Source organism: Rhyacophila brunnea, unplaced genomic scaffold (assembly GCF_057557595.1).
Source record: "Rhyacophila brunnea isolate RB1 unplaced genomic scaffold, BYU_Rbru_1.0 scaffold_14, whole genome shotgun sequence".
NCBI lineage: Eukaryota > Metazoa > Arthropoda > Insecta > Trichoptera > Rhyacophilidae > Rhyacophila > Rhyacophila brunnea.
In genome coordinates this window covers 7160077-7173984 of record NW_028232796.1, presented here as the reverse complement: position 1 = coordinate 7173984, position 13908 = coordinate 7160077, and the positions used below count along the sequence as shown (strand labels likewise).

At 32.3% G+C, this 13908-nt stretch overlaps 1 protein-coding gene across 2 annotated transcripts in view; it reads left to right on the top strand.

The window, feature by feature from the left end:
- The window catches only part of LOC147075571 (uncharacterized), a 193503-nt gene extending 187246 nt beyond the window's left edge, over positions 1–6257 (top strand). The window contains exons 4-6 of one of the 2 annotated variants that reach the window (XM_085941872.1): positions 1772–1888; positions 3517–3758; positions 4704–6257. In XM_085941872.1, coding sequence (XP_085797998.1) covers positions 1772–1888; positions 3517–3758; positions 4704–5160 — 816 coding nt within the window. In that variant the 3' untranslated portion in view covers positions 5161–6257. The remainder of the gene's footprint in view (positions 1–1771; positions 1889–3516; positions 3759–4703) is intronic. The other variant, XM_085941873.1, reaches the window with a different exon arrangement.
- The last annotated feature ends 7651 nt before the right edge of the window (positions 6258–13908 follow it).

Below are 13908 nucleotides of genomic sequence, written 5' to 3'. Positions count from 1 at the left end.
GAAGGTGACAGTGATGGCACCTAATAATATTAGTGATTTTTTTTTAGTACAAGTAGGTACCTACGAATCCGTTTCTGTGGTGATGTTATAGGCCCTTTAGATGTTAATTGTAGGATTTAGAAATTGAATGATCGCTTGGAACACACTCGAGGCCCCCCTTTAAATCTTTTGACGAATCGATTGCGTTATCTGTGTCAAAGAAAATCGCCGCTAGAGATACATAAATTATTCTAAATTATACATATATTTATCATATACATACATACATAATCATAAGCTTTTGTGAGGAAATAATTAAAATATTTTTTTCACAAAGATATAGGTATTCAAATATTTGTTTACATTGGCTCTATAATCTCATATGCCGCCTCACAAAGAGGTCTATCAACAGTTTTTTTTTTGCGAGAAATGAATGATACACATACTTGACCTACTACTACTAGGTCCATGCTCTTGTTCCAAGCACATCTTGAAAAACAACATGTGATTTTTCACGACTTAGGATTTCTGATTATGTGCTCTTAATTTTTTGAATGAATTTTTGGAATTATCATTTAAGATATCAATCACATCATATTGAAACGCACAACCACATATTTAAAATATTGAACAGTCCTGAAGTAAAGTATTGCCACCACATGCGACTTTTTTCAACTATCATGCCGGGTCCACACTGACACATGTCGCGCGACAAGCTAGTTACATTTTACGATAAGTATGATAATTATCGTAAAATTTAACGAGGTTGTCGCGCGACATGTTGCCAGTGTGGACCCGGCATTAGATTAAAGTTGTGATGGCCCCTAGGCTAGAACCCTGTCAGTCCCCTTCTTGTGAGGGCCATGACTTACATAAGTTTTTCGATGATTAAAAAAATGATTTAGAGATAACGAAATATCTACGACTATTTTATTCAATATTTTTTTAATTTGGAACGTCATTGCCAGCGCAGAGCCCTACTTCTGCGTATTCTCAAAGTACCGGTAAACCCATCCCTATTTTAATCCAAAACTTAACTAATTACAGTGGTGAAGGGTGGAGGTAAGCTGAAGATTCAACATAAATAGTGCACACTAAACTTTGTCAGTGATACTTATTTATTTTCATTGAACTAAGAATACAATTTGCGGATGGTGCTGGTTTGTTTTAAAATTCAATTAAACCCTGCCTAAACCAAACCATAATAATTTAATTGATAAAAACTAATAAACACTATCTACACATTTTAGTTCAATGAAAACAAATACATACATAATTTCGAAAACACTTCTGAAAAAATGTATTATAACCAATAGAAAAATTCTTTTTGAAAAAACTAAGACAACCCGCAGGAATCGAACCTGCATCTCTCCAGGTATCACGCCCGCCGCGCATAGACCACTATACTAAACCTGTCATACTAATTACGACAGATTATAACTATTGGCTCTTATAATGCTCTCTGAACCGCTTCCCAAATTGAGCTACGATTTTGTAATTTAAATCAAAGTAGGTATTACTTTAATTACTAGCCTAAGATATTTTTGTGTTGTAGCTTACTTGAACTTGTGTTTTCAAAATTATGTATGTTCAATATCTACTTAGAATATTACATTCTTAAATCTTGTGAATTATTCGTTGAATAAAAAAAATAGTTTAGAAAACAGATACGTTTGACTGACAATGTTTAAATTGCACTATTTATCTCGGATCGTAACAGCCTACCTCCACCCTTCGCCACTGACTAATTAAATGTATTTTGTAGCTAATTCTATTTTTGTTTTGTTTTCAGTTTCATCAGACGATCAAGACATATTTAAATAACCGCGTTTGGGACTTCCATTTTTATGTATCGAAAAATTGGCCTGATGATCCAGTGTGCCTTCATTTTCCAGGCTGCACTAGTACGGTAAGTAACAGTATATATCCCTATTAACGAATTAGTAATACAAACGGATTTTCCTTTACTACATGTGGAATACCTACCACTGTAATACAACTGTTGTACCTATCCTATGGATGGTAAGGGCCATGACGAATGGTTCCCAACTGGTCGATCGCGGAGGAAAATTTACTATTGTGAATTTTGAAAATAATAATATAAAATGATATGTACCTATATGGAAAGCTCTGAATTCAGAAAAATACTCATATTTAAAGGAGGTCTATCTTCGAAATTTTATCATGTTTAGATTGTTTAGTACCTACACATAAATGTATTGTGAAGCTCCATTTTCTCAATCTATGAAATTTATTAAATTCAAATATCGAACACGATCATATTCATTTGCGTTTTGTAACAAGGCGAATTATTTGAATATTGTCAATGATATACAATGTCAAATAATATGTCACTAAGTAGGTATATATACATATTGATGAAATATATTAATTGAATTAATGAAAAACTGCATGAAGATGTTTTATTCATCTTTACTTCCCCATATCTAGCAACAAAATTTCTTATAAGATTCTTATTAGAAGTCGATCGCCAAAAAAATTAAGATACAAAGTAGCTCCCAACCTCAATAAGGCTCAATACCAATGACATTAATATGGACGAAGCATCTGGAAAAAAAAATGAAACTCACTTTTTTGTCGGGTCTGCCGAATGGCATAATCTGTTCTAACGCCATTACAATAAAGGTGATATTGCTATAAATTCCCGATGCTTTTTCTCGGTCTGCCGAATGGCATAATTCATATTTTAATAAAAATATCGCTCGCTCAAATAAACATTGACACTAGAAACACTGTTCTAACGCCATTACAATAAAGGTGATATTGCCATAAATTCCCGATGCGTGATATCGCATAATGGAAATTGCGAAATTTTGTCACGTGACGTCTACCTATACAAGTGCGAATGTCGCTATGCGCGAATTTACTTGCTAGCTACTATACTGGATGCGTTGTCCATTAATAATGTCATTGCCCAAGACCCACAGCAACGCAGATCGATTCCAAATGTATCCTACTGGAATCAATGCATCCAATTAGAACGGTCTCGCTTAATTCCAATTGTATACATTTAGAATCAAATTAGACCTGCGTTGATGCAATACTGTCATCGTTGCCTTTAGGTGAAACTATGACAATATGAAAAACCAAAATTTGATAAGATATAAACAAAAATAAATTTAAGTTTAACACATTTAATAAAAAATCCATGTTATTCAATTACTTACTATTTAATATACATTTCAATAAAAGATATTGGTAACAATTTAGGTAGGTAGGTATTGAAAGCATTCATTGAATTAATTCAAATTATTGTACATAGTATATACAAATAGTAAGTATAACATTTACGTAAATGTACTATAAATTATAGTACAGGTGTCAACAGTGGTATAATGTAAATGCCAGATCGAAAAACATTGTAAGAAAAATCTAGGGAAATAATGAAAAGACCATATATTATGAATTGAATACAGTCACTAGATTCAAGCCGCGTAAAGAATCAAAGTGTTAGGATATCACTGTCATCTTTCAAAAATCTCACTAATTACTATATTATTTGATTGTTGATTTCAGCCTAACGGGAAATTGTATGAGAGCGTGAGCGTGTTCTGTCCGAGCGACTGCCTGGACTGCATAGAGCTCTTCACGGATGAGGATAGGCTGATCGACTGGTCGCGCCCCCTCTTCCTCAACTTCACCCACTGCTCTATTGTTGAGAGGATCGAAGAATTCTACCAAGAACTGGGCACTCTCGAGAAGGTCCACGGGGATGTCTATATTTGTGAGGACACACCCACCGACTTCAACATGGATGAGTATGTTTAAAATTCTAATTGATGAGTTCAGTTTCAACAATCCAAGATTCGCTTTTCAAGATCTTCAAGCTATATGTATGTCTATAAATAAATATATACAACTGATCAAGATTAAAGTTTTTTTATGCCTAAATCACACAAGCAGATTTCATGATTCTCATCTATCGAGAAATGCTATTGACAGTTGATGATACGGTGACCGGTTTGAGTTGTCAAGTCTGTGAGTTTGTTAATTAGCAGATGGTCACATCTAGCGACAAAGTATCGAGATGACTATCAATTTAATAACGACTAGTCTGGTAAAGTGCACAATGTATAACTTATGTGCATTTTTATTTAAATCTGAACATACACACTTGCCAGTACATATTGAAGTATCAACTCGACACCCTCCGCCGCCCTCACAAATCGCTCTGTCTGTCTTAATTTTTTTCTGTTTATACACTAATTAAGATACATTCTGGCAATATGTATGACCTGCCCATTATAGTCTTTGTGACTTACAGAATATACCAATGCTTATGCTCCACCTATAAATAGCGAAGCGTGGAGGTAGGCTGTGGAGATCCGTGATAAATAGTGCTCATTAAACTTTGTCAGTCATACTTATTTGTTTTCTTGAATAAAGCAAACCATAATAGATATTACATACAAAATATTCTTATATCTATCATGGTTTGCTTTAGGCAAATTTTAAAAACCATTTGCGATTTGCATTCTTAATTCAATGAAAACAATTAATAAGTATGACTGACAGCGTGCATTTTTTTTTTGTCAGATCTCTACAGCCTACCTCTACTATTATGGTTTAGTCTAGACAGGGTTTAATTTGATTTTAAAAACATACCAATACCATCTGCAATTTGTGTTCTTACCTATATTATATAGGTACAGCTTTATGTTAATTATTGTAGTGAATTAATAAATTTATTTGTTTGTTTTCAGATTACCGAGTGACGTTCAAATGTGTAGATTGAAGCCCCATCATATGGAGTCCATCCATAATCTGTATCCAGCCAACGACATGGAGTGTATAGATGTATTTGAAAAACTTGTCTCAGAATTACCTGCTTATGGAATCTTTTCTTCCGGTGACTTGGCAGCCTGGATGGTGCAGTCATATTATGGTGCTATGTTTTCTATGCAAACCAAGCCTGAGTACAGACGGAAAGGCTACGGTATACATTTAGCTAAATATCTTACAAAGGAAGTGACCGACAGAGGCTACAAGCCGTTCGTAGTCATCAGGCCAGAGAATGACGCTTCGAAAAGTTTATATACTAAATTAGGTTTTAAAAAAAGTTACCAAACGGTACGGGCAATTTTCCGACCACACAATTATGAACAGAACGGAACGGCCACCATGGAAAACGGAGACAAAGACGCTGTTAGACTTGACTAGCTCGTTCATAAGACTTTTTGAAAAACCCCGGATAAATTACTGATCCTTTCGCACAGCTGTTTTACCGCATCCCGATGCGACTCTATCCATCAAATTGATTTAACAAGTGTACCTTTAATAAAAAAAATATTAAACAACGTTTAACGTGTAAATGTTATTCGAAACGTAAAAATAATATCTTCTTTGAACTATTCACGAAAATCAGCAACTGCAAGCTAGTGTTAAAACCCTTCTTCTTATAAAAAATTGAAAGTTACAGCGTTTTAAACTATTAGTGGATATATCCAGTTTTAAGTCTTTCAAATCATACCAGTGTACGGTATTTACTATAAAGCAATCTTAATTAAATCTCTATTTAAAGAGCTTCTGATCCTTTCATTAGAATTTAGTATCAACTAGTGACACAACTTTTAGATTGTTTAGACATAGAATTAGGTGATTCGGGAATCATCATTAGGTGCTATCCAATGAGGGAAACTGAATGAAGTGCTACGTTTCAAAACATGCTTAATTTTGCACAACTTACTTCAAACAATTATAATACCACCATTTCATTCAACTTTACGATTGGTTGATTCCGTTTAAATCAAATTTGAAATTGTATTTTACTATCTTAGAACACACGGAATTTTGAATAAATATCTAGACTGATAAACAAAATAATATTTGAAGCATAAAAGTAAAGAGTCATTTCTGACAAGAATTTTGAGATTTTATATTATATTGTGTTATCAGGCTTTTTAATTTCATGAAAATGTGTTAATACTTAATGAGAAAGATAGCTCAGGTCACACTTCCAACGACAGTAATTGTAATATAGTATAATACCTATGTGTATACATATAGTAACAGGGGCAATAATTTTCTGGGGTCAGTTTGACATGTCTCACTGTAAAGCGCCGGCTAGACGGCAGCGACTTGCCTGTGCGGTATAGTTTGTGTAAAAAATACGAAACACTTTTACAGCGCTTTTCGGTTTGCGCGAGCAACAGTTTTCCCGTTCATACACACGGGCTTCCCGATACAAACCGGTTTGCGCAGGTAAGATTGTGGCAAAGCATGAGCGTCTAACCGGCGCATTACGTCAAACAAATGATGAAAGAAAACAGCACGATTTTATTTGTCTTCTACGTTAGTTTAAAAGTAAGACACTCTACCCGTGGAGTTGAGATATATATCGTAAATTTAATAATTATATAAAAATACTTTCCTAATTCAAAGTATTACAACACAAAATAAAGCAGTTTTGAAACTAGCCGCTAAGAATTGTATTGGTAAGCATTTTTTCTAACACATCTTATAAAGCCTAGCCCAAACTATTGCCATAACTACTTACAATGATTGCTCATTAAAAAATGTAATGCCTATTATGATTAAGTATTAATTGAAACTGTCCATGATGACGATGACGCTTCACTTTTGGGTTTTAGCAATCTCCGATGGAAATTTGTCGCATGCAGCTGCTGATTGCGAAAGATTAACGAGAAGTTATGCTGACGTTGTTGTTTAAACATTCCTTGAAATGTGATGATTAAGATTATATTTTTGAATCCGTGTATTCAGCCATGACACCTCTGTCATTTAAATAAACTTGGTCCACAAAAATACATCTAAATAGTATCCAATTGTATAAACAAAATACTCATTAACAGTATCTGTATAAAGTATAAGAAATAATTGATGTGTGTGGGGAAGGGAATGTTTCCGTGACGGGCAACACTAGATTTTGTTGTCTTTGAAAAATATTAGCTAATTATTATTGGTTTGTAATAAATTACAGTAGAAACTTGATTCTGTAAACACCTATGGATGAATTTGCATATCAATAAAACCAGATGTTGTAAACAATAAAATTAAGCATCGATTGCCTAATCAGTAAAAATAATTCAGATAAAAGTTACTATGTGTTAGCACAAGTTCAGTCATATATATCAAAACAATAAAATAAAATATTTTGATGCACCGCCTAGACATTAGTGGTCATGTATGTGACAAACAGAGAGCAAAATTTTTTAATCCTTACAGCACTGACGGCACAGCTGTTGTGTCGTCATTAGATATAATTAGCTAAATGCTCCACGGTGAAGGAGTTAAAGAGAATTGTCTCAAAACCATTTTTCTGCTGATACATAGTAACTTTTTAATGAATGATATCGACACATGGCATAACACACATTATTATTGTAGGTACCTACTATAAAATGAACTCCCTATCTTTTAAGACTAGTTATCAGAAAAGCGAGGTAATCATCATTCTCTATGGTATATTATCTAACATAATGTACTAGCTCTATGATAAATTTTCACATGTAATTTCAAATTCAGTCGCTATACAATCTGACAATCAAGTTTCTATTGTATGCTGATATCTGTATTATTTTTGTAATAAGTGTTTTTTTATAATAAGTATTATTACGTCATATACTTATTTTAATATTGTGAACAATAATACTGTAATTTTAGGAAGATTTTCATCTGTTCTTGGAATATTTTTATCGTAAAATTTTTCTTATAACATCACACAACTTTTTAAAAATATCTATATCTAACAGATCCCTGAAAAAAAATGGAAAGTTGTAAATATCTGATATTGTTTTAATAATATTCATATTAGTAAAAGCCTAAACATGTCAGATTCAAAATTCAAATTCTTATGGAAGTTGAAGATTCTATTAACAGATGGCATTGCTATCTAAACTATCTACAATATAAACTTAATAGTATGTACTGGAAAGTATAATCTTCCTAAAATTACAAAATCAATTGTTATTTCACTATTACGGAAGACCATTTTTGTTTTTAATTTTGTAATAATGCCTGTTTCGAAAACATAGTGAAGAAAATACGGTTACAAATGAGATGAAACCACACTGAGAATGACATTGTTACTCTGTATGAATTCAATGAAGTTTTGGGCCCGTCGTGTTTGCCAATATCTTGTATAGTAGTAAATCGCTAGTCACATTTTGTCACTTCCTTGCAATGAGGTCAACGAAAAAGCTTCTCTTCGAATAGTTAATGATATTCCACTGCTATGGGGTTATGTTGATTTATCGTAGGTACGATTGTCAATCTGCGTTAGAACCTTTAGGGAAAAAGTATTTTTGAAACTGATTTTGGCTGGACCATCAGTTAACTTTGCTATGATAAATATGTGATATTTTTATAATCGTAGTTTGAAAAAGACGTTTTTTCAATGAATGATTATAAAAACAGAAGTAGAAATTATTTTTATAAATATATAAGCCATACCTACATAGTTGTTAATTGAAAAAAAAATTAAGGAGAGGACTATTTTCTACTTGTTCGGGTCGCCCTCTGTGAAGCGAGTTTTGAAACGAGCGCTTATTCTTCAAAGTGTTTATGGCAACACCGAATCGCATGGCTAAATAAATACAAATGAAATATCATTGTGATCATTATACGGAATGTAAGGTTTACTTTTGTAAGATTTCATAATTAAGTGTGTTTGATTATCACTTAGCAGTGGAAATATCTCAAGCAGATTATCCTAGGATGCATTTAGTTTTATCGTACCTACGGTTTTATTATTTTTGACATTTGATTGTTGCACATTTTGCTATAAGGTAATTCTTAATACAGTGGATCTTTGAACTATCCTTCCTTCCTCAAATGACAGTTTTTCTATTATGTATAATACGCAAACTTTTTCCACAAACTCATATTTGATTGACGAAGTGTATCATTCGTTTTTAAAAATAAATTAATTAACAATATAAGAATTTGAAGATACTGTGATGGCAAATGACTGTTGTTGTCATTGTTTAGAGTTTTTCCAAGACATGTTCCTAATGATATTGTCTTTGATGTAATAAAAATTTTGGACAAAAATCACAAATTGAAATAGTGTACGGATAATGCTCTACGTGAAAGTACCTATCTAATAAAAATAATAAATATATTTAAAAGAAATGTTACTTTTATATTTTGGTGTAACCAATTTCAAAGTATTATTTTTGCTCTCCGGTAAAATAGTGTCACAGTCAGATATAAATATTTGACACAGCAGTACCGATGCAATTCTTTGCACTAATTGGTGAATATGAGTCACAAAGGTCTTTATCTAAATGAGAACTACTGCTAGATTTAATAAAAATATTATTTAAATTAAGATGGTCGGTTTAAAAATGATAGCTCGGGGTTCCACTGTTTATATATTTTTATGTATTATAGAATTAATGAATAAGCCTTGCTACTAAGAAACTAATAAATCATAAAATAATTTTGAAAATATTGCGAGAAAATTAAGCATTAAGTTATTAGAAACATTTTGAGAAGAGATTTCTGGTTATGAAGAAACTCCATCAACCATACTTTCATCATGACATATTTGCTAATAAAATGTATATTTCATTTTCATATTAATGTACAAGCTCTAAGATATTACAGATACCTGACAAGAATACTGAATATATTTTTTCTGCTATCTGTCATATTAACGTATGTAAATACAAGAATTTTAATATCTTTGAGCTTAATGTTTATGACATTTGTAATTAATTATGAAAGCTCATTTTATGTAAACAAATGTGGGTATAATTGTCTATGATTCGAAGAGTAATGGTGGACTGGTATTTTTTTGTAAATATATTTTATTCAGAATATTTACCGGTCGTATTTATCTCTTCTATACTGACAAATTTTGAAAGAGAAATCTTTCATCATAAATAATGTATTACTGATTATGCTCGAAGAGTTTAAATTACTGCCCACCATTATCTGATTGTGTACAGACATGCATTATATTCTTAAGGATAAAAATTAGGTAATCTCGATGATAATTATTAGGATGTTACCCAATTTGTGCTTTAAACAAAAATGTATCTTTCTTATTGGGAGGCTTCATTCAATTATTTATTCAATATGCCTAGACAACTTACATTTTAACTTTTTCTATTATTTGTTTTGAAATATATTTGAATCTACTTGAAAAAAAATTTCCAATTAATCAATCCAACAAACAATATCCTCGGCATGAAACACTGCGATTGAAACATTTTTATTTGGATAATTAATGTATTGATTCACCATCATTAGAGTTGTCAACCATTCCGGATTGGCTGGAAACGTCCTGGAATGGAGGTCTTATGGATCACATTCGAAATCCAAAATATCCTGTAGTTTTATAGAAAGCCATTGGCAAATATCACTATACCCTTTATAATAGTTGTTTCTATCGCATACAACTCGACATGTCACTCATATTCATTAATTTTGTGAAATCATCGATATTGACCATTACACCCCGTTTACACGTGCATGGATGTACTGTGCACAGTAAGAAAATGTATGGGGAAACATGTATTATCCTGCAGTTGGCAAGATTGCGTGCATAAATCAAACAAGTTTGGAAGGTTCCGAATTATGATGATTTATTACGCGCAAGTAAGATTATTTTCGATCTGCGCATTAGAGCGATAGGAGCGAAACTGCCGGTAAAAAAACGAACTACTCATTTTGAGCTTAACCGATTTTCAATACGACTTGTCATTGTAGTATACTTGTAGTATAAAATGACAACCTCGCGTCTTGCTTACTCTTGAAGAATAAGATTGGAGAGACAGTCAGCACTTTTACGTGTAAACAGTTATTGTTATGATAGTTTAAAATAAGCACGATTGCGGACAGTAATTCCATGCACTTGTACAGGCGCTATTATACCCCGTTTACACGTGCATAGGTTTACTGTGCACAGTAAGAAAATGTATGGGGAAACATGTATTATCCTGCAGTTGACAAGATTGCGTGCATGAATCAAACAAGTTTGGAAGATTCCGAATTTCAACGCGCAAGTAAGATTATTTTCGACGCAGTAGAGCGATAGTGGCGAACCTGCCGGTAAAAAAACAAACTACTCATTTTGAGCCAATACGACCTGTCAGATAGTATTATAAAATGACAACATCGCGGCTCGCTTACCCTTGAAGAATGAGATTGGAGAGACAGTCAGAACTTTTACGTGTAAACAGTTATTGTCATGACAGTTTAAAATAAGCACTTTTGCCGACAGTAATTCCATGCACGTGTACAGGCGCTATAAAGACATGTCACAACAACAAGATGGCTACTTTATCCGCCAGTTGTTGAGTTGATTACATGATGAAAACACAATTGTTTTGGATGTCATTTGTAAGTTTTCCAGTCAACCAGGTCTAAACCTAAAGCTCCGAACCATCGTGGTCAGCAACACTACACCCCCATGATGATGGGTATTTTTCTATGCAGTTAAACTATCTAACTTTTGGTCTTTCGTATTAGACCTTCCATCTAGTCTATTGATATGGAGCTTATTGACTGATTTTTTATATTACATCCAGTTTAGTTATGTCATTTTACACCTGAACTAGGAATAGAGGGGACACTGAATAACTTTTATAATAATTGAACGTGTAATGTTGCTATATAAACCTAATCTGAAATTTTGTATATTTTAGGTTAATTTTTTAGAGCAACTTGTAATAATGTCGTAATGACACAAATCTATCAAAGCGGCCATTGTTATTTTTCTGTCAATTTGTGGATGAGCATTTATCTATTATTTATTTTATGTTGAATTTGCAATGTTCCATGCTGAGCGATGATATTAATTGTTTGTATCCATCCTCGAACTGCAAGAAAATGCTTCCATTTTGAATGTCCATATTTAGATGAGAATTATAACAACATCATTATGACCAAAAAAAATCACTAAAATAGAAAATTATTTAGAAAACTTGAACATTATTAAGAACTTTTGGCCATGATAATATTACTGCATAAATTGAGGAACATTATTTTGTACGATTTTGCTGGGTATTAAAATTAGCAACACTTTTGAAGATAGTATATATTATATACATCATTACTTAATCAATATCGATAATTTGGATTAGACTGAGAAAATACAGAGCAAATGTACTAGCAAGTTAAAGGTTGTACGACAATATTAAGATATTTCAAAGGAGGGGTTGAAATATACTCAGGAGGGGTTCAACATCACGTTACGAGTAAATTAATTAATTATTAATAATTTATTATATTTAGGTATGTAATATTATGTACTTATAATAGTTACATTCATTAATTTATCTCTCAAAACTCATGCATAAGACCATGGTCGTTTGAGTATGTTTAAGTCTATTACGTATTATACGAGTATGGCAACTTTTAACTTGTGAGAACTTTTTATGTTTGCCGCAGATAAAAAATTAGAGTCATGATATTTTAATTATTATTATCAATCTTAATCAAATTTTTTTGAAATAATAAAATATTATTTCAAGAGAACATTTCAATTTCTATGACATTTTATTTTTCTGAGTAAGTAATTATAATTTTTTTAAATTTGAAAAATAATTTAGTTTACAGCTTTTTAAAGCTGATACAGTATAACTAATACGATGTGTTTCACAAACCTTATCTTGTAAGCACATTATCATCGACACAATATTTTTGATCAGTAGGAAAATATTATCCGCTTTATATTATATTAAATAATTTTAAATATAATAATTATTAAACTACATACATTCAAGAAAATTTTAAGATATTATTCAAATAGACAATTTATTTAAAATGTAATTTAAAATCGGTGTTGTTTCATTGGAATTTAAAAGAATGCTAATTTAACATAAGTTTGATTTGACTTTATTTATAATGAATAAAAATAATTTAATATTATCCAAAAAAATCAGTTTGTTATAATTATGCAACGACACATTTCCAAATAAATTTTGTGTTTCAATATCTCCTATAATAAAAACAATACAAAATACATTCTGAATATACCTACACATAAATTGCTTTTAATGAAAACATCAAATAAACAGAACTTTAATTCTTGATATTTAAGTATTTATTTTTATAACCCTTCCCTACTGTATATTCCCAAACATTATTTACAATAGTGAAAAAGAAATCATAAAATAAAATAGATTGGAATGAAGCTATAAAGAAAATGTGCCAAAGTATGTGGATAGATTTTCATCATAAGGCATCATTAGAAAAGGGGAAATGGAGTAAGTCTATTCTACCATCACCACGGTTGGTGCCCTGGTTTGTAGAGTCTACTTTGAAGGGGAACGAGCTTAGAACAGGGTACACAATGGGCAAAAGATTTGATGTCCTCATGGGAAGAAGCGAATCGCAGCTCTGCGATGTTTTAGAGGACATTGTACATATAACAGTACAATGCCCTAAATATGAACGTCACAGGTACAGCTGCGAATTGCGGATATCTATGAGAATGTCGACGAATTGAAAGGTGCCGTGGCGGTGGGTCAGGCGGAAGAGCTTGGCAAAATTGTAAAGTTCTTTAACAGAATAGGAGTGAGGACCTGATCGGCAGATCCCCTTCTAGAAGAGAAGAGGCGATATGACAGCGAGTCGCAGTCAAAGCCTCGGTAAAATCACAAAAAAAAAAAAAAAAAAATAGATTTCTGTTCCATACATTGCTACTATAAGTCAATTTACCTATGCCAATCAATTGCTGAAAGATATAGCGATGGCCACGCGGCTTAAGAGTCGGTCTATAATGTCGTAGGTCCTAGGTTCGAATCCTGGGTCTGGCAAATATACATATTATTGTTTTTCAATTTGTATACGAGTCAGAGTATGGACCTAATAGGTTGAGCAAGTGGCTAACATCAATTTCTCGTAAAAACAAAATCTGTTAATACAAACCTCCACTCTGTGGAGGCGCATATTGATTGGACATGGTCAAAAAAATACGCACGTAATAAATCAATA